This window comes from Eurosta solidaginis, chromosome 1, assembly GCF_040869045.1.
Source record: "Eurosta solidaginis isolate ZX-2024a chromosome 1, ASM4086904v1, whole genome shotgun sequence".
NCBI lineage: Eukaryota > Metazoa > Arthropoda > Insecta > Diptera > Tephritidae > Eurosta > Eurosta solidaginis.
The window spans coordinates 368,205,727-368,225,388 of record NC_090319.1 but is presented as its reverse complement, the minus strand read 5'-3'; the positions used below and the strand labels follow the sequence as shown (position 1 = coordinate 368,225,388).

At 37.2% G+C, this 19,662-nt stretch overlaps 1 protein-coding gene across 12 annotated transcripts in view; it reads left to right on the top strand.

The window, feature by feature from the left end:
- The window catches only part of LOC137238205 (uncharacterized), a 137,298-nt gene that overhangs the window by 88,931 nt on the left and 28,705 nt on the right, over positions 1–19,662 (top strand). For 11 of the 12 annotated variants that reach the window (XM_067762936.1, XM_067762935.1, XM_067762937.1 and 8 more), the window contains exon 3: positions 3,694–3,951. In XM_067762936.1, coding sequence (XP_067619037.1) covers positions 3,694–3,951 — 258 coding nt within the window. The remainder of the gene's footprint in view (positions 1–3,693; positions 3,952–19,662) is intronic. The other variant, XM_067762939.1, reaches the window with a different exon arrangement.

Here is a 19,662-nt window from a genome sequence, read left to right as displayed (position 1 = left end):
TTATTTTTAAAATTACGTTGATGAGCAAGCATTGCCTTGATTTTACATTAAAGTTTTCTTTTTTTGTTAATTATAAAGTAGAGAGGGAGTTTCCGTTTTCTTTCAACTTTAAAATGCTACTAAAAGGTGTAAAGTGGAACCGTGTGCACCCTAACTAACATTTTTGTACATATGTATATATGTACATATGTATGTTTAAAAATTAGAATGTGGGAAAACAAAAAGCTCGAAATAAATATTAAATATATATTATAACTTTCTTTAACTAATTTCGGTTTGAATATTAAGTTATTTTTCCTTGTCCAATAGCTGTGTGAATTTGTCCTTTTTAATTTAAAAAGTAATTAGGTTGTACAAGTGATTCGAGCTAGATGGCTTAACAATAGCAATATGTGTGATTATTATTACTTTGATACATTTAATTTTATTTATTTTTTTTTAACGCTTTGTTCTGTTCGATATTAGAATAGAATTTTTCATATCTATTACGAACAACTGTCATAACTCTGTAATAATATATCCGTCCGTAATAATATATCTTTGAACTCCTAAGAGAAGTTTTAGCCCGCCGTGTCAACCATTTTTCTGTCAAGTGGTGGTTTGTCCGGCTTCTTAGTTATTATTTTTGTTTTGCTGAACAACTATTTTTCGCAGAGTGACAAAAATCGGTTGAAAAGACTGTTGTGGATTTTTGGTTTATCACCTTACATATTACCTACGCTTCATATTTGCCACTTTTGAAATTTGTCAATTTTGACATATATCAGTTATGACACTTATACAAGATAATATGATATTATTGCTTGTCACTTTTGAAGTTTGCCAATTTTGAAATTCATCAATTATAACACTCACACGGGATAATTTATTGTTCTCTTCACTTTTGACTTTTGTCAATTTTGACATTTATCAGTTATGACACTATATTATATATTTCTTGCCTCTTTTGACTTTTGTCAATTTTAAAATTCATAAATTAAGAGACTTATGCCGAACAATTTATTGTTATATGTCACTTTTAACATTTATCAGCTGTGACACTTACGCGTAATTATTTACTATTTTTTGTCACTTTTGACTATTGTAAATTCCAAGAATATGAGATGGGTTTGCACCGAAACTATAAAATTTAGGCCCATATTTTAATATTACGCTGTAACACATTTCCTCGTGGTCAGTTATTTTCACCACTATATAATTCACAAAGAAGAAACAAAAAACCTGATGCAGAGCTGGCTTATGGGAATATTACCCAAAAGTTATACCAGAAAATCTGGGAAAGATTCCAGCGTATATAGTGCGCTTAAATAATGAAGGAAACATGTCTGCAGATTTCTAAACGACTAGAGTGGTGACAAGCGCTGTACTCAAATTCTGACAGCGGAATGAAGGTAAAAAAGAGAGACACATTTTACGTATTGCGCCAAAAAATTGATGCCTAAAGTCAACGAACTGATTGGAGAAGTTACGGCTTAATGTAAGCTTACGAGCAACCTAATATTCCCGGTATGAACATTCCTGGAGAAGACTTACAATAAGAGAATGGACGCACATCCGCATGAACGTAGGCAAAATTTTCCTCTTCCAGTTTTTGACAGGTCAATATATAATTGTAACGAATTTTTAAAAATTCCGCTTATTTGAAACCTTCTGTTAATGTTCGAATCGCTGAATTGTCGAATAAATACCTGCAATATTCAGTATTGCAAAATGGTCTTTATTTAGACTACTTTGGGGGTAGTACTTCACAATTATACTTCACAACTAATAGCGTGTTTAAATCAAAACGGATTAGTTATTCCTCAGCTTGCGCTGCTTTTATACTCTCTGTTGTCACGTTCGCATATTTCTCCTAAGGTCTAGACTTTTCACGAACATGGAACAATTGTATCGCGTACTTGGTTATTTGGCTATATGCGTGTGTATGTGTGATTATCAACTTCTGCCTTCTATGTACGTGTGTAAGTGGTTTACTTTGATGTGGTAATGTACACAAGTGTGGCTGCTTGCTTTATTGTTGTTGTGCATTTATTTACTAACAGTATAGTATTCTAAGATTCGCCAGAATATCTACCCCTTTCTCTGCAGCTAAGTGCTGTTGCCTATTGCCAGCCTGGAGGAACGTCTGCCAGGAAAAATTCCATGTTGACTCGGGGAGTGTGCTTAAGCCAAATCAGATAAACAACTTCGAAAAATGTGAAAAATTAAGAAAATAGAAAGGCAAATGGGAAGAAGAAAGAGGGAGGGAAAAGTTATAGAAAAGTGGTAGGAGGCAGGAAAGGCAAAGGGACATGAAATTGATAATTAAAAAGAAAGGAGGAAAAATGAAGGAGGAAAAAAGATAAGATAGAGGATAAAAAGAACAGCTGTGACGGTAATTACAATGAGGGTTATAATTAAGATGGTAATTGTGATGTTGGTAATAAGACTAGGAGAAGGCAGGAGAGGGAGAAAGAGTGAGTGGAAAAAGAAAAATGTGACGTTAAGTTTGGTTAGAGCTACATGGCGGCTTCTAATAGCTACTGCTTCGGCTTTGATCCGGTTACTTTGGTCGTTACGTAACGGTTACGGTTATAGTTACGGATCCGCAGTGATGATGACACTTTCACTAATGATCATTGTTATGATGACGTTGTCGTTACCGTTACTATGAAAGCGTTACGGTTTCAGATACTGTTATGGTTATGGAACAGTTAATATTGTGGTTACTGTTACAGTCAACTTTAGGTTTACATTTAATGTGAAAGTTACTATTGCGGTTATAATTTCGCAGAATAGTATCGGTGACTGTTACAACTAAGTTACGCTTACTTTTACAGCCACGGTTACGGTTTAAGATGCTGTTATGTATGTGGAATCGTTGGTGCTTTGGTTTCGGCTACAGTTAGGTCAAGGTTTACCTTTATGGTTACGGTTGCAGTTATTCTTACTTTTACACTTACGGTAACAGTTACTCTTACTTTTATGTGTAAGGTAATAGTTACTATAACAGCTACGGTTACGGCTTAGGATGCTATTGTGGATATGGAACAGTTAATGCTTTGGTTTTGGTTACAGTTATGTTAAGGTTTACATTTACGGTTACAGTTGCAATTACTCTTGCCTTTACATTCACGGTTAGGGGTTTGGGCATAGTTGCAGTTTTGACCAAAGTTACATTCCGTTTCACATGTGTGCTAAGATTTCGGTTACGATTACCAAACGGTAATTACCACATTCACAGTTATGGGCAAATTGACATTACCGTTTACGGCTTTAGTTATCGTAGTGTTTCAATACAAATTATGGCTACGTTTATACTTACAGTTATGGTTACGGTTACGGCTATGATTCTTTTTTGATCTTTTTCACAATTACCGTCTATAGTTTCCAAATCTTAATTAGCCTGTATAGGTACTCACCAAGATTCATGAGTACATCGCTCCGACGTTCATTTGTTTTTCGAAGACTCATCATCACCAAGTGCATTTTTATTGAAAGGTTAGATGGTTATGTTTATTTGCTCATTCCCTGTAATCAGTTTGAATTTATCACTCGTATGACAATTGAAATCATAACTGAGATGAATAAATTTGTATCCCGAAATTGAAAATGTTCATTACGATCTGGTTCATTTTTGTTCCTTTATTGCGCAAACAATTTTTGTTAAATTTTTGCTACATCATGTTTTATCTTTTTGATATTTATTTGCAGGTTGATACACAAGAACTTTCGCCACCAAATGAATTTGCACCACACGTAACAGCGACATGCAAATCCGGCACAATGAACATCAGAGTGAAATTCGATGGTCCCTACACGGGTGCAGTACATGCGCGTGATCAACGTAATGCCGCCTGTATGGCCATGGGCGATGGCTCCGATGCGGTGGGCTTCAGCATAAATCTGTTAGCGAAACAGGGTGCGCCCGATTATTGCGGCGTGTTGGTCAGCAACGTGAGTGGCAGCAACGTAAGCTAACAAAATGTTCCAATACTAATTTCTACTAAATTAATAACGTATGAAATTTTATTTGAAATTTATTTTTTTGTATTATTTGCTGTCATGTTTGCGGCTCCACTTTGTTTTTATGTGTGTACATGAAAGTTAGTTTTGTGATCATCATTTAAGTAAAATGCATGACACGTTTTTATAGCGTTCGTATTAGTTTTGCTTTTTTCAAATAAAGCAAATTTCATTATTCCAGTGATAGTTTGGTGATGATATTGGGAATGATAATGATGATAACTGTTAAGTTAGTATGAGTCGTTATTGTTTTAAAAGCGGATTTAAAAATATACTTAAGTAATCAGTTTAGTCGTTTTTTGTTCATTCATTAAGATACCACTGGCAAGTGACGACGTCGCTGAAGGAGACTTAGTCTTGAGTGGTAGTATAACCGTAGGTGTGCCGTTGTGATAGCACATAAAATAACGGTGACATAAACTATAACTACGTAGACATTCGTTTTAAATGAGAGCGATCTCAACCTTGAATAAATCCTCCGGAGATGCAATTGGTTCGCGACCGAAATACGTTCGCCTAGTTCTGGCAAAAGCTGGGCAGTCAAGCATAAAGTGACTCGATGATTCCACCTCGTCATCCTCTTTACATCTACAGCAATACGAGGTTTCCAGTATATTTAGACGTACCCATTGGACAGTGTCCTGTCAAAACCACAATTTCTATTGATAGATGAGTCTTAGTGAACCCAATCATATTCGACAGAGCTCGTACTATCCGATTCCGGCCAGAAGGACCTTGCGACTCTGCAAGAACTGTTGTCCGCCCAACGCTCGCTAAGCTGAGGTACCCCGAAATTCCTACAGCCATCTTCATTTGGTTCAGTTGTACCGATGAGCTGACCTTTCCCGGGAGAGGTGTAATTTTTTCTAGTACTTGTGTTGCCGGCTCTCCCTTTAGCTTAACTTCACCACCACTGGCAGACAGCCGAAGTGATTAATACTGTGGAAGTCAATTCCTTCTCAGCGTTTCCGATCGCAACGAAGATTGTGAAATCAGCTTTGTCTCAAGTCAAGAGGCGGCAGTTTTAACTGTATAGGAATCCGTGGGTGCCTTTTTTTATAATTCATGTTATATTGTTTCGTTGGTCATCTGCTCGGACGAAACGTTTTTGTGAACATAAATTAACGAAGAGGAAAAGGAACGGTTATGGTAGAGACCCTAGCCATAGCAAGTTCACCGTTACTTTCAGAGGTAGAGAGGCTTTCAGGCTCCACTGCAATACGGTCTTAATCAATCCACGGCACACATAATACCCTCGATTGAAGGGAAGTATAGATTCCACACCCTTCCTTTCTTGATACTTAGGTCGAAACGTGGCTACCTCGGAAGGGCCACTGCTTAACACTTCCACTAGAGCATCCACTTTTGACGAGATGGTTACTGAGACATACCTGATATACCCCAATTTCACTACCCACATATTGGCAATTTGTTTCGCCGCCTTTGTTCTTGATGTCACAGAAACTCTACTGTAGAATGCCCTACCACATTATTATCTATGCTTATTTCTCAGGGCAGAAATGTCAATTCTTTTGCTTTTTGGGTGAAAATTTTTTCTCAACTTCAACCAAGGTTTAGGAACTTAAACCCTGAATCCACTCTTTGATTGACACTTTCACACATCAACATGATTTGTGTACAAGTTACATTTACAAAAGCTTCTTATTTCAATATCATTAAAAAAGTACTTCAATCATTGCCACCACCAGGTTCGCAGCTTAAGTCTTTCGATTGCCTAATAGCACAACAAACAATTTTATTTCCTACATAAAGCGCTTTTTTCAGCATTTCTATTGCATAATCGTAACCAAAACATACAAGCAAGCTAATTGTGGAATTAAATAAAATTATGAAATTGCTTAAGTAGAATTTACGCCGATAAAAGTTCAAAGCAAACTAAGTGGAAACAATTGAAAACTTATACAAAAATGTGCTGCCGTAACAATTGTTTAACAAAAGCAGACCAACATGCAACAAAGACAAAAACATTCGCAAAAGTCAGCGTTATTTCAATAACAATAACCAAATTTAAGGCGCTTGCTTATGTCTGAAGTGAAGTTGCGTACAATAAAAACTTAAAAAAAAAACATCGACCCACATAAGCCAATAACAACGACAAACACTGGATTTATAGAAATTTACAATTGGGTGTTGAATTGAAAATTGTTTTGTAGATATGCATATGTGTATTTGTAATCTCAACTCTACCTATGCTACATGCAAGGAGGTAAAGTAAAGCCGATAAAGCAATAAGGCCGATCAAGCGATCAGCCAAAACACGTACAAGCGCTAAATATTTGTTGCAGCGAGGCAAACTAGAGAGATATATTTTTTTGATATGAATAGCATATGTAACATATCTACACTGTAACATATGTACATATGAGCTTGGGAAGGCTTATTTTCCACACACTTAACCTAACCGAGTCAATCACTGATGTAAGAAAGACAAAAAATAAGGTGCAACCGATTGGCAGAAAATAAATTGTACTAGTAAAAAATTTTAAGCTTTGTAGGAATCGAATACATTATAACACGCTGTTGAGTTTTCTACATGACATAGAAATCCTTGCACACTTCTGGACACCCCGCGATATATTTCCGTGGCTATTTTTATCCGGGAACGGTGGCTACGAGAGCCGGCTTTGCACTGAAAGTAAAATTGAATTGGCTCTTTGGACGAGGATATATAAAATCCCAACCTACAGGCCTCCTACGGGTGGGGGAGTATGCAAATTGCAAGTTTCCCGGTAACTGTAGCGTTTTCCAAGCGTAGTTTACGTGTTACAGGATGTGGTGGTTTCGATGATGTCCTACTGCGAATTGATTATTAAAGATTTATTAGATTGCTATATTGATATATTGCTTAAAAAATTCTGACTGCAACTGTACTGCGATTGAGAGTGGTCTGGTAGTCATGGCGGCATTGCGGCCAGCTGTTACGCACATCTCCTTACCCGCATTGATACAATAGAACCGAACGTAAATGGCTGCATGAAACTGAACATTCTGCGGACCACCTGTGGTCTGCTTCTGTACAGATGGACATCGATTAAGCTAAGAAAATGCTGTATAAACATTACCCCTTGCTGGGTTGCATAGTCTTTCTAACCTGAAGACGATAGCAAGCACTATTTACCTTTTTCCAAATCAAGGCGAAAGTATTTCGGCCTTGCCTAACTTGGATTTCTAAACGGTTTATCCAGGGTCCGGCTTGGCACATTTTAAGACAACTAAAATGTACGTAAAAGATCTAGGCTCTTTGTGATGGCACAACTCGGTATACTTACAAAAGCAATGCAGTTAAGGCAACTCAAAATCGAAATAGTAGTTAGACGCCGTTTATGTTTGCCAGCCTTTTGCTTAGGGCAGCTGATTGCATTTTAATGCCGATTCCTTTGGGACGTATGATTTTACGTATGTAGCTATGTTAGATATCCGCATACGAGCACGCTTTTTAAGTACAATTTACTTGTTGCCAATGCTCGTCTTATGCCTGTCAATCGTTGTTGTCCACACAAGCGTCCGACATAGACACAAACCACGCGCGACCAGACAGTCAAACAGACAACAGACGCACATACAGATAGATGAATAGACAAGTCGAGCAGACAGATAAAAAGCATTGCGTCTGACTAATGTGGCGCAGCATGAAATATGGATACTGCGGCACTACTCAGCTCAACTTTAGTGGGCTGGCTAACTGCATGTTTACATGCATTCGTTGTTACTCTATTTGCTAGGCTGGCGCTCGCACTTGTGTTACTTTACTTATTCACTAACATCCGGCAAGCTTTATTTAGCCAAGTACCTAAGCAAAGTGATTTAATGCTTTTGAGCTACAAAAATTCCTATTTGCACAAGCGCACGTACAAACATCAAGATTGAGACTGCCGCCGATAAGTTTGCAGGGGTGCAGACGCAACCGCTAAAGTAATCTCACATATTTAGTGGGTATGTATGTCAGTCAGTCTGTTGACTAGACATTTTGATGTTTATAAGCTCATTGCTTTAATGCTGTTTACTTATTGCATTGTACGCATATGCGCGCATGCGCACATTTTATGCTAATTTTACACAATCGGGTCGTTAGTCATTTGACTTCCAAACACATGCCAAAGCACGTACAAACAACGTACAATTTATGTTTTGTAGGTGTGCATTTTATTGTATGTACTTGAAAAACGTTTTTCTTTAAGGTTTTATTTTTCAGCTCGGCTGCCACACAGCGGCTAAAATAATTGCAACATTTCAATGCTCGCATATCTCAAATGCTCTTGTAAGTACTTATTTTTATTTGGCAGTTAGCATTTATCAATTTCGGACAAATAACTGCTGAAGTTGCGGCCACTTTGGTTGCAATAAAAAATATTGATGATCTCTTACAATACGAAGGCGTTTGTAAATTTTGTTGTCTTCGCAATAAAATTGATTTAAATCAATTGTTTTTCAACTTTTTCTAACCTTTCTTGTTTTTTTTTTGTATACTTGCCTAGTGAGATTACCAAAGTAATGTATGATCAAGTTAAGGTTAAAGGACTGCAAAGTGAAATCATGCCGAGATAGCGAATATTTTACTCTGGTTGCGGTTTTGGATATAGGATGGGGAGCTTCGAAAAAGAAATGAAACCACCCACTACATTTTGCAACCGTTTAACTTATATAATCGAAAATTCTAACTGTAAAACAACCCGTTTTTAACACGCTTTTATTAGCTTGGCCTGTATGTAACGGAATTTTTGAGCTTAATTTTCATCGGTTTCTAGAAGTCTGATTAATTTGAAACTTTGCATACGTATCAAGGACCGATGACAATGCATTAATGTGATGGTGTGGTGACATAAGGTCAACGGCCATAAAGTCAATTGGCCTTATTAACACTTTGAATGGCCATAAGTTTGATTGAAACTTTGCACACATATCAAGGCTCGATGACAATGCATTAATGTGATGGTGTGGTGACATAAGTCCAACGGCCATAAGGTCAATTGGTCTTATTACCACTTTGAATGGCCATAAGTTTGATTAAAACTTTGCACACGTATCAAGCGTCGATGGAAATGCATTAATGTGATAGTGTGGTGGCATAAGGTCAACGGTCATAAGGTCAATTGGCCTTATTACCACTTTGAATAGCCATAAGTTTGATTGAAACTTTGCACACGTATCAAGGCCCGATGACAATGCAATAATTTGATGGTGGGGTGACATAAGGTTAACGGACATAAGGTTAATTGAACTTATGACCACCCCAAATGGCCATAGATTTGAAACCTTGCACATAATGCGAAAAACGCATTCCTTTATTAATGATAGAAGTGGATGCATGGCACATCTACGAAAGAGCATACTGGATCCCTTTTTAACACGCTTTTATTAGCTTGGCCTGTATGTAACGGAATCTTTGAGCTTAATTTTCACCGGTTTCTAGAAGTCTGATTAATTTGAAACTTTGCATACGTATCAATGACCGATGACAATGCATTAATGTGATGGTGCGGTGACATAAGGTCAACGGCCATAAGGTCAATTGGCCTTATTACCACTTAGAATGGCCATAAGTTTGATTGAAACTTTGCACACGTATCAAGGCTCGATGACAATGCATGAATGTGATGGTGTGGTGACATAAGGCCAACGGTCATAAGGTCAATTGGTCTTATTACCACTTTGAATGGCCATAAGTTTGATTGAAACTTTGCGCACGTATCAAGGGTCGATGACAGTGCATTAATGTGATGGTGTGGTGACATAAGGTCAACGGCCATAAGGTCAATTGGCCTTATTACCACTTTGAATGGCCATAAGTTTGATTGAAACTTTGCACACGTATCAAGGCTCGATGACAATGCATGGCACATCTACTAAAGAGCATACTGGAGCCCTTTTTAACACGCTTTTATTAGCTTGGCCTGTATCTATCTATGTACCTGTCCATGTATGTATGTAACGGAATCTGGAGTGGAGCCGAGAGCCCCGGTAATGCAGAGCTCCGAACTCCGTTGTACCTTTTGAAGCATTTTAAGATAGGTACTTTAAGCTAGTGCAGGCCACCAGACCAAGGCACCATAAAGAAGAATCGGGCGCACAGTAGCTGTGTAAATCCAGTAGGTTACCTTAGGGGAGAATCCACAGAAGGTGCCAATTGCCATTTGCAGGGGAACAGCTCTGCTGCTGCTTTCATGGATCGCTCCACTATATGGTCACTCCATAATAGCTTCCTATCCAGAATGACTCCCAAATACTTGGCTTTATCGCTAAACGCTAAGAACGTATCCCCAACGGTGTAAGATTTGGTACTTTGTACATCCTCGTGAAGTGGACAAGCTCGCTTTTATCCGGGTTGACTTCCAAACCTGTGGCGGGTTGTACTCCTGGAGCAGCTCCAGGATGTCAGCTGGGACCGTTGGCGTCACTGGAACCCAGGCTATAGCCCTTGGCCGTGAGGGGATATCACGCGCCTCCACTACATTGAGGCGCGCACCCGGATATACCACCCATATCAGCGTGACGGCGGCCCTATAGAGGTTTACCGACCTGGCGTTAGCTTGACATTACCCTGGAACCACCCTGCATCGGTGTAAGATGGCAGTGGACCAGGGTTGTCTTTATTAACCTTAACGGCCACCGTGGCGAGCGCGGCCTCGATCCACTTCTGCTGTAGTTTCGGGATCCTGCCATCTTCGCTACTCTCGTCTATAATGCCAATGATATGCCGACCCTTGGCAATTTCGGCGAAAGACCGCGTCCAGCCTCCCTGCGTTTTGGCCCTTTCAGTGCCGTGGGGTTGGATTCATCCATGGACCGCTGGCGTTTCGAGGTTTCATCACTCTCGACTAAAACTTTTAAAATTACTTGAACTAATAAATTAAAAATAAATAATATTTTAAAAAAACTAAAAAAACACGCTTTTATAGCTAACCGAACTAAAAAATAGAAAATAATTTTCAATTAAATGAGTTTATATAACAGTAGTAGAAGGTCAAACAATCATTTATAGTTAATCACCTCAAAATAAAATTATAATAAAATTTAAGTTATTAACAGAATAATTTAATTCAGATTAAAAAGCGTGGGGTGCTTAATGTTGAATGTTACAATCATTCTATATTAACAGTTTCATTATTTACCGTTCCTTTCAAACCGTGTTTTTGAAAAATCCGGAATTGCTTGTTTTTAAAATTTAAAATCGTTTGCTTTTGAAATCCGAGTAGATTTCTCTGAAAAATCCGATAACTTTTCCTTTCAAAATTCGAAAACGTTTCCTTTTAAGATTCGAAATAGTTTTGTTTTGCAATCCACCACCTTTTATTTTTCAAATTCAGACCCGTTTGATGTTAATATTCGAATACATTTTTTTAAACCTTGGCCGTTTCTCTTAAGCCCCGTTTGGGGTTTCTTTATAAAATTCGAAACAGTTTCTTTATAAAGTCCTAAGACCTTCCATTTTTATAATCCGGAACCATTTATTTTTGTAACTCAAGCAGTTCCTTTTAAAGGAAAGCCCCGTTGCCTTCAAAATCCGGAACCGGGTAAGTGTTTGAATAACCGTTCCTTTTTAATTCTGAAATCTTTTTTTCTAAGTCTCAAACCGTTTCTTGTTAAATTCCGAAACGGTTTCCTGTTAAATTTTACTTATTGAAGTAACCTTCGTTCAAATAACCGGGTTGAACTGCTTCGTTTTTAAATAACCGGTGTAAACCGCTTTACTTTTTATGCAGCGGCTTATAAGGAATCGTTTTTTAAACAACCGATTTAAACAATTTCTTTTTCCAAATGACCCTTTCAATTTTTAAATAACCATTTAAACCCTTTAAATAACCGTTTAAATTTTGTAAATAACCGCTTCAAACCCTTTAGTGTTCTAAATAACTGTTTCTTTTTTTAAAAAACCCGTTCAAACCGTTTCCTATGCGGCCACCGTGGTGTGATGGTAGCGTGCTCCGCCTATCACACCGTATGCCCTGGGTTCAACTCCCGGGCAAAGCAACATCAAAATTTTAGAAATAAGATTTTTCAATTAGAAGAAAATTTTTCTAAGCGGGGTCGCCCCTCGGCAGTGTCTGGCAAGCGCTCCGATTGTATTTCTGCCATGAAAAGCTCTCAGTGAAAACTCATCTGCCTTGCAGATGCCGTTCGGAGTCGGCATAAAACATGTAGGTCCCGTCCGGCCAATTTGTAGGGAAAAATCAAGAGGAGCACGACGCAAATTGGAAGAGAAGCTCGGCCTTAGATCTCTTCGGAGGTTATCGCGCCTTACATTTATTTATTTTTATTTCAACTTGTAAGTAACCGTTTTAAATCATTAAATTGTTTGAATTACCGTTTATACCCTTTTTAACTTTTAAATAACTCTTTTAAACTGGTGAAGTTTTGAAATAAAAGTTTCAAACTAGCACGGTTTTCAAATAACCGTTTTAAGCGCTTTCATTTTTTAAATAACAGTTTTAAACTCTTTCATTTTTTAAATACCCGGTTAATTTTTTGGAAATCCGGCATAACCGTAGCTGTAGTCCATTATTCTTCACAGCTATACCCATTAACCCGGGTCGATTTGTATGGACGAAAGTTAACCGATATCGCGCCATCGATTTTTCGATCGGATTTAGGCTCAAGAAAGAAAGTTCCACTACTCATACCCAAAAAAATAATTTTTGAGCCTGCGAAATTTCCGTTTTTTGACTTTTTTTCGACTTTGGTTTTTAAGGTTTTTTTTTTGTTTCAAAAAACTGCTATCGCCAACGTTTTTAGCTTACATTTTTGGGTCGGACAGGGTATACATATGAAAATTTTCATGTCATGAACTTTTTCCTGAGCCCCAATCCTATTGAAAAATCGATGGCGCGATATCGGTTAATAAGTCGACCCAGTCTAATACCCATAACTGTTTGTATACTCGTCCCTCCTGCCCATACTCTTCTCTCTCATTATCCCTCTCTATACCGTTTCCTCATTTCTCTCTCTATCCACCTCCTTTTCTTTTTTACATTTCCTCTCCTTCTATCCTGAAAGTTTTATAAGTGGCGCCCAACTCGTATTAATACAGCAATAGTATTGGGAATGAAAACTATCAAATTTAGCGTTAATGAAAAACTTATCAACAGTGCCATCTGTTGGTAAATTTTCGAATATATGCTCTAAACCATATTTGTTTGTAAATTTGTACTAATTCGCTTTAGGAATATATGATTATATGTACATCACACATATTTCCTGAAAAATACTTGACTAAATGGCTAGGATGCGAAATTATTCTGTTCAAATCGAGCTTAGGTTTTCTTATATGTATAATCATCATCTTAATCTTTGTCAGTAGATATTAATGCGGCATGAACACATGTCCCTAGTAATAAATTGTTTTAACTGCGCGCGCGCATTAATTTCTAAGAACTATAAAGTAAAATATTTGCAGCTTAAGCTATAAAAGGGAATTAAAAACATCACATTTTTTGTAGTTAAGAAAATTTGTTGAACCACATATCTTACATACAAACGACTGCATGTACTAGGAACAGCAAATCTCATTGCCCCATTGTGACTAACAGCCAGTCGCCTCTCTCCGCGTGCTGCTCTAATGACTGCCGCTGCTGGCCCATGGCCTTTGATAATGAATCGCGCTTCTTTCATTAATTGCCATCTTTCTGGGTGTGTCCGCTACAGATAAGCAACCAAATAACTAAAGGGGATGCTTGTCGCAGGGTTTGGTCTTGTAGGACAGAGTGTGGATCTTTTTAAAGAGCTTTTAACGAGCTTTTTATGCTTGTGTTGAAGATAGGGGAAAAAATGTGACAACAAAAAAATAATTAAAATCAGACATAAATGCATAGCCGGCGGCTACCGTGGTGTGATGGTAGCGTGCTCCGCCTATCACACCGTATGCCCTGGGTTCAACTCCCGGGCAGAGCAACATCAAAATTTTAGAAATAAGATTTTTCAATTAGAAGAAAATTTTTCTAAGCGGGGTCGCCCCTCGGCAGTGTCTGGCAAGCGCTCCGATTGTATTTCTGCCATGAAAAGCTCTCAGTGAAAACTCATCTGCTTTGCAGATGCCGTTCGGAGTCGGCATAAAACATGTAGGTCCCGTCCGGCCAATTTGTAGGGAAAATCAAGAGGAGCACGACGCAAATTGGAAGAGAAGCTCGGCCTTAGATCTCTTCGGAGGTTATCGCGCCTTACATTTATTTTTTTTTTAAATGCATAGCCCAACATGATAAATGTCGTTTTGTTATGAAATAGGTGTACGTAACATTGAGGATTAAGATAGGAATATATGTATGTAGCGAAATGCACCCTATCTCAATAAAATCAAATTTAACTGGCTCAGTTAATATGTGACGCTGTTTTGAGCTAAAAGGCCAAAGAGATTATGTATAACAAATATATATGCACCACGTTGCGCTTGTGAGGTTGTCAAAAGGTTTAGCAACTGCAGCTGATTGACTTTTTAGATAATTTTTTTTAAATTGGGAAGTAGCAGGTTTTTTAATATTTTTTTTCGGAAATTTTTAGAAAAATCATAACCGATTCATTGGTTCATTCATCCATACTATTTTGGCCGATCCAAAGCTCCAGTGACTCCTTTTGGCGACTGCTAACGCCATTTAAAAGTACCCAGTTTAAGTGAAAACTGCTTTTCGGAACCGACTACTTCTTTTAACCGGTTGAGCCGTTTACTTTTTAAGACGGGTTACTTTTTGAACCGGCTACTTTTTTGAACTGACTTAACTTTTGAACCGGTTACTGTTTTCAACCGGTTGCATTTTTTAAGAGGATACTTTTTCTGTACCGGTTACTTTTTTGTGAGCAGAGTCCATTTTTTTAACCTATAATTTTTCTTACCGGATACTTTTTGACCCAGTTGCATTTTTTAAGAGGATACTCTTTCTGTACCGGTTACTTTTTTTGAGCAGAGTCCATTTTTTTAACCTATAATTTTTCTTACCGGATACTTTTTCACCCGGTTACTGTTTTGACCTGGTTACTGTTTTGAACCTGCTATTGAGCCACTTACCTGTTTTTTAACCGTTTATTTTCTTTGAACCCATATCTGTTTTTATCGAATACTTTTTGAACCGTTACAGTTTTGATCCGGCAACCGGTTATTGTGCCAGTCTCATTTTTTTAAACGGTTACTTATTTCAACCCATAACTGTTTTGAGCCGGCTCCTTTTTGTGCACGGCGCAGTGCAATAACACCCGGGGCAAAACAGCACTTATGGAAAGTACGGACTATTTTTCTTGTTTTTATAGGAAATAGCGCCCGTGGGTTCTCTTGAACCCGTTGAGCGTTTATTTTTTTCTTCTTTGTTTGAAACGGTATACCTTTTTTTAACCCGTTGTGTTTTTGAACGGATAATTTTTGAAAACGGAATACATATTTAGAAACTCATATCCGGGTGTCAAAACCATGTATTTTCTTGCTCTTTTATAACAAGATTCTTTTTTATTAAAATTTTTTCTCACCGGATTTCTGTAAGTAGTGCCATTTTTTTTACAATCGGCATGTTTTGTAACCAGATTCTTTCGAATAACCGGTTTCTGTTTTGTAACCGGATAGGTTTAGGAAACCGATTACTTTGTAACCACCTGTCGTTTTCTTGAAGCCTACCTATTTTGAATCTGTTACTATTCTAGAGTCCGACGCTTTGTTGGAACTTGTTACTTGCTTGGAACCTGTTCTTACTTTCAACGCTGTTGCTTTATTTGTGTTAGTTTTCCTTGTAACCTTTAACTATATTGAAAGTAACAACTTTAACTTGAAATCGGAACCAAGTAGTTCTTCGAATCGGCTTCTTTTTCTCTTTTGGAACATGTTGTTTTAACGAGTTTTTTTCGATCCTGCGAGCTCCCAAATATTCCTAAATTTCTCTGAAAACATTTCAATGCACAATACAAGAATCTAGAAATTTTTACGAAAGTGTATAAAAGAGTTCTAAACCTATACAGAAATGATTTCGAAACCATATCAAAAACATCTTAGTTAAATATCTGTTACAAAAGTCATTCTGTGAGCATCATAAACTAATTCAATAAAAGTTCAAGGTTACTCTAAACTAAACATTAAAAAATTCTGCAATCATTCCGTAAAAAGTTGAAATCATCTCGAATGATAATTTCGCTTCTCAAAATCCCGACCAGATGTCATACCGACCATTTTCGGAAATACCGACAAGACACAGGAAAAGTTTTGTAATAATAGAAGATATGCCAGAGAAAGAATTTTTATATCCATCGTGCTTTTCACACAGAGTATGTTAAATTTGGTCACAGAAGGGTTGTTTGTACAGATATTGAGGAATCGAGATACATACAGACTTTCAAAATCATCAGGATCGAAACAAATTTGACTAAGCCATGTACGTTCGTTCGTCTGTCCGTCTGGTAACAGAATAACTTGAGCAAATATTGAGATATCTTCACCAAATTTTGGATACGAACGTATCTGGGCCCAGATTAGTTTGTTATTGAAAATGAGTGAAATTTGAAAACATTTTTTAAAATAGGCGTGACACCACCCACCAATGTTATAAATGAAAAATCAAAAAGGGTTAAACCTATCATAACATAATTCAGCAGAGAGCTTTCATTTACTAAAAGGAATGTTTCGAAGAAAAATTAACGAAATCAGTAAAGAACCGCGCTCATTTTTGTATAAAAGATTTTTGAAGGGGTCGTGGACGAATAACATAAGCTACATCTGTGCAAAAAAGAGCTTTATATCAATTATATTTCTTTTCCTAAGCGGAATTTTAACAAGAAATAGGAAAAAATTCCAATTCTTGAAAATGAGCGTGGCACCGCCTTTTATGACTAAGCAATTTTCTATGTTGCTCCCGACAAATTTGAAGGAAAATTTCCGGATCGTGATAATTATTTATTTATTTATTTATTTCAGTCTATCGCATTTAAAGCCCTTACCGACTAGATAACAATTTTTAAATAAAATTAGATAATTACTTAATAGTAGATTACATAAGTTGAGTACAGACACAGTAAAACTTACAGGCTACAAAGAGATTGACCAGAACATTAATCAGTTTGAGAAGATATCAGTTAGTATTCCTTTAAAAGTAAACTTAGGAACAGAAAAATCGATAGCTAAAGAATCAGAGATGAGATTAAAGTCCGTCATAGTTCTAAGCAAATGTGCGTTTGAAGCATAGAGGGTTCGGACGCAATCCGTATAGAAAATAGGTATATTACGAAGAGGCCTTATAGGAATATAGAATCGGAGACTCTCAAGGAGACAAGGTGCATCAACTGCACCATTGATGATGTCATAAACAAACGTGAGCGATAGGAGAGTTCTTCTGCATTTCAAGGACTCTAGATTGATAAGTGAACACCTGGTTTTATTTGATGGAATCGGTTCAGAAAAGTTCAGCGAGTGCAGCGAGAACCGAACAAACGTTTTTTGCACACGTTCAAGCCTAGCAATATGGCATTTATGATATGGCCTCCAAATAAAGCAGGCATGCTCCCAACTTCCAACGAACTATTGCAGTAAACTATAACTTAAGGGTGTAGGGATCCGTGAAGTCTGTGCAACAACGCCTAATAAAAGCTAAAACTGAATATGCCTTAGCAATAGTAGAATTCGTATGGGCCGAGAAAGAAAGTTTCGAATCGAAGACACCACCTAAGTCCTTTATCTCATTAAGATTTGAGAGGCGGCTACCATCAAGAGAGTAGGTTATTGTCTATAACCACAACACAGCTACGCTGGTGAAGGTACGATTTAATCCATGATCAAAACAGCGAGTGGAAGCCCAACCGCGACAATTTAGAAATCAGGATTGAATGGATAACTTTATCAAATGCTTTTGAGAAATCGGTGTACACAGTATCAACTTGACAACGGTCATTAAAAGAAGATAGGCAAACATCAGAAAAGATAGATAGGTTTGTTACGGTGGAACTACCGGCCATAACATCATTCTAATTTTCAATAATTAGAGGTTTAACAGCAAAGTTGTTTGTTTCACAATGTACTCGAATAGTTTTGAAACAGATGATAATTTTGCAATGGGCCTATAATTTGCGACATTGTTCTTGTTATCACACTTGAAAATCGGGCTGATGAAGGTTATCTTCCACGCATCAATAAATTCGCCACAATCTAAGGATTTGTTGAAAACTAAAAGGAGGGGGAAAGCCATTAATAAGATTGGGCACACATTAGGGCGGGTCGATTTAAAAATCGCGCATTGCTCTATGAAAATCGTATTCTAGAGATCAAAATAAGAAACTTTGCCGAAGGAACCATACCTCTAAAACGAATTCTCATTCCCCCCCCCCCCCCCCCCCTTTGTGTCGAACTTTTGGGTAGGGGCAATTTCAATTCTACCTGCTGTTTCTTGTGGTGGCTTAAAAAAAACAACGCAAGCAATTTTACGATCTGCAATTGTGTCACAGTGATACCTTCATTTTTTAAAACGGTTGAATAAAAAACCCACACAACTATGTTTACGACATGCAAATGCATCACAGTGATACCTTGGTTTTAAAAGGGGGTTGTAAAAACGCTAATTTCTAATAATTTTTTTTAATTTCTTTTCTATTACTAAGTTAAATTCATTTTTTCATTTATATATGTTCTGACTAAATAAATTTCTAAAGAGAAAAATAAACTCCAAAAAGAAAAAACATAGGCATTTCAAAGTGGGATTTTTCAAAATTTGCCCCTACGACCCAAAGGGGGGGACATCAGAATTCGTTTTAGAGGTATGGTTCCTTCGGCAAGTTTCTTATTTTGATCCCTAGAGTATGATTTTCATACAGCAATGGGCGATTTTTTTGCCTCCCCACAAATCGACCCGGCCTAGTATACATATTTTCCTTAATGCACGAAATATTTCCACAAAAAAATGGACGGGACCGGTTAAAGACCACGCCTACTTGTATATGAAAGAAGTTAAAAAGGGTCGTAGACTAGAATAATAAGCTATATCTTGACACCCTTACTTGCTTTAAATAGTGTTTATATTTTGTCAGGATTTGTTCGTTTCTATACTATGTTTTTCTGGATTATACACCTCTTCAGCCCAAATGAATGGCCACAATAGAAAATACACATTTGTTTCTTTGTACAATTTGTTTAATATTGGCAAGTTTTCGCTTCATATAAAATCTTAAATCAGTGGGTACATATAAATTTAATTATATACACATATGTGCATATGTTTAGACTTTTAGGTCGTAAACTTTTTATCTGATTCTGATTGCATTTTGCTTTTAACTTTATTACAGCGAGCCCTATTAAAAGCATAGCATATATTTAATAGGTAATCAATAGGGAAGCTATCTATAAATGTGTATGTATGCGAAAAATGTATGGGCAACGAAGGAGTTCATTCTTACTATACCCAGCTGTAGCAGGGTATTATAACTTTGATTGGATAACGGTTAGCTGTACAGGTATAAAGTAATCGAGATAGATATAGACTTCCATATATCAAAATCATCAGTATCGAAAAAAAAATTGATTGAGCCATGTCCGTCCGTCCGTCCGTTAAGACGATAACTTGATATATCTTCACCAAATTTGGTACACGAGCTTCTCTAGACCCAGAATAGATTGGTATTGAAAATGAGCGAAATCGGATGATAACCACGCCCACTTTTTATATATATAACATTTTGGAAAACACAATAACC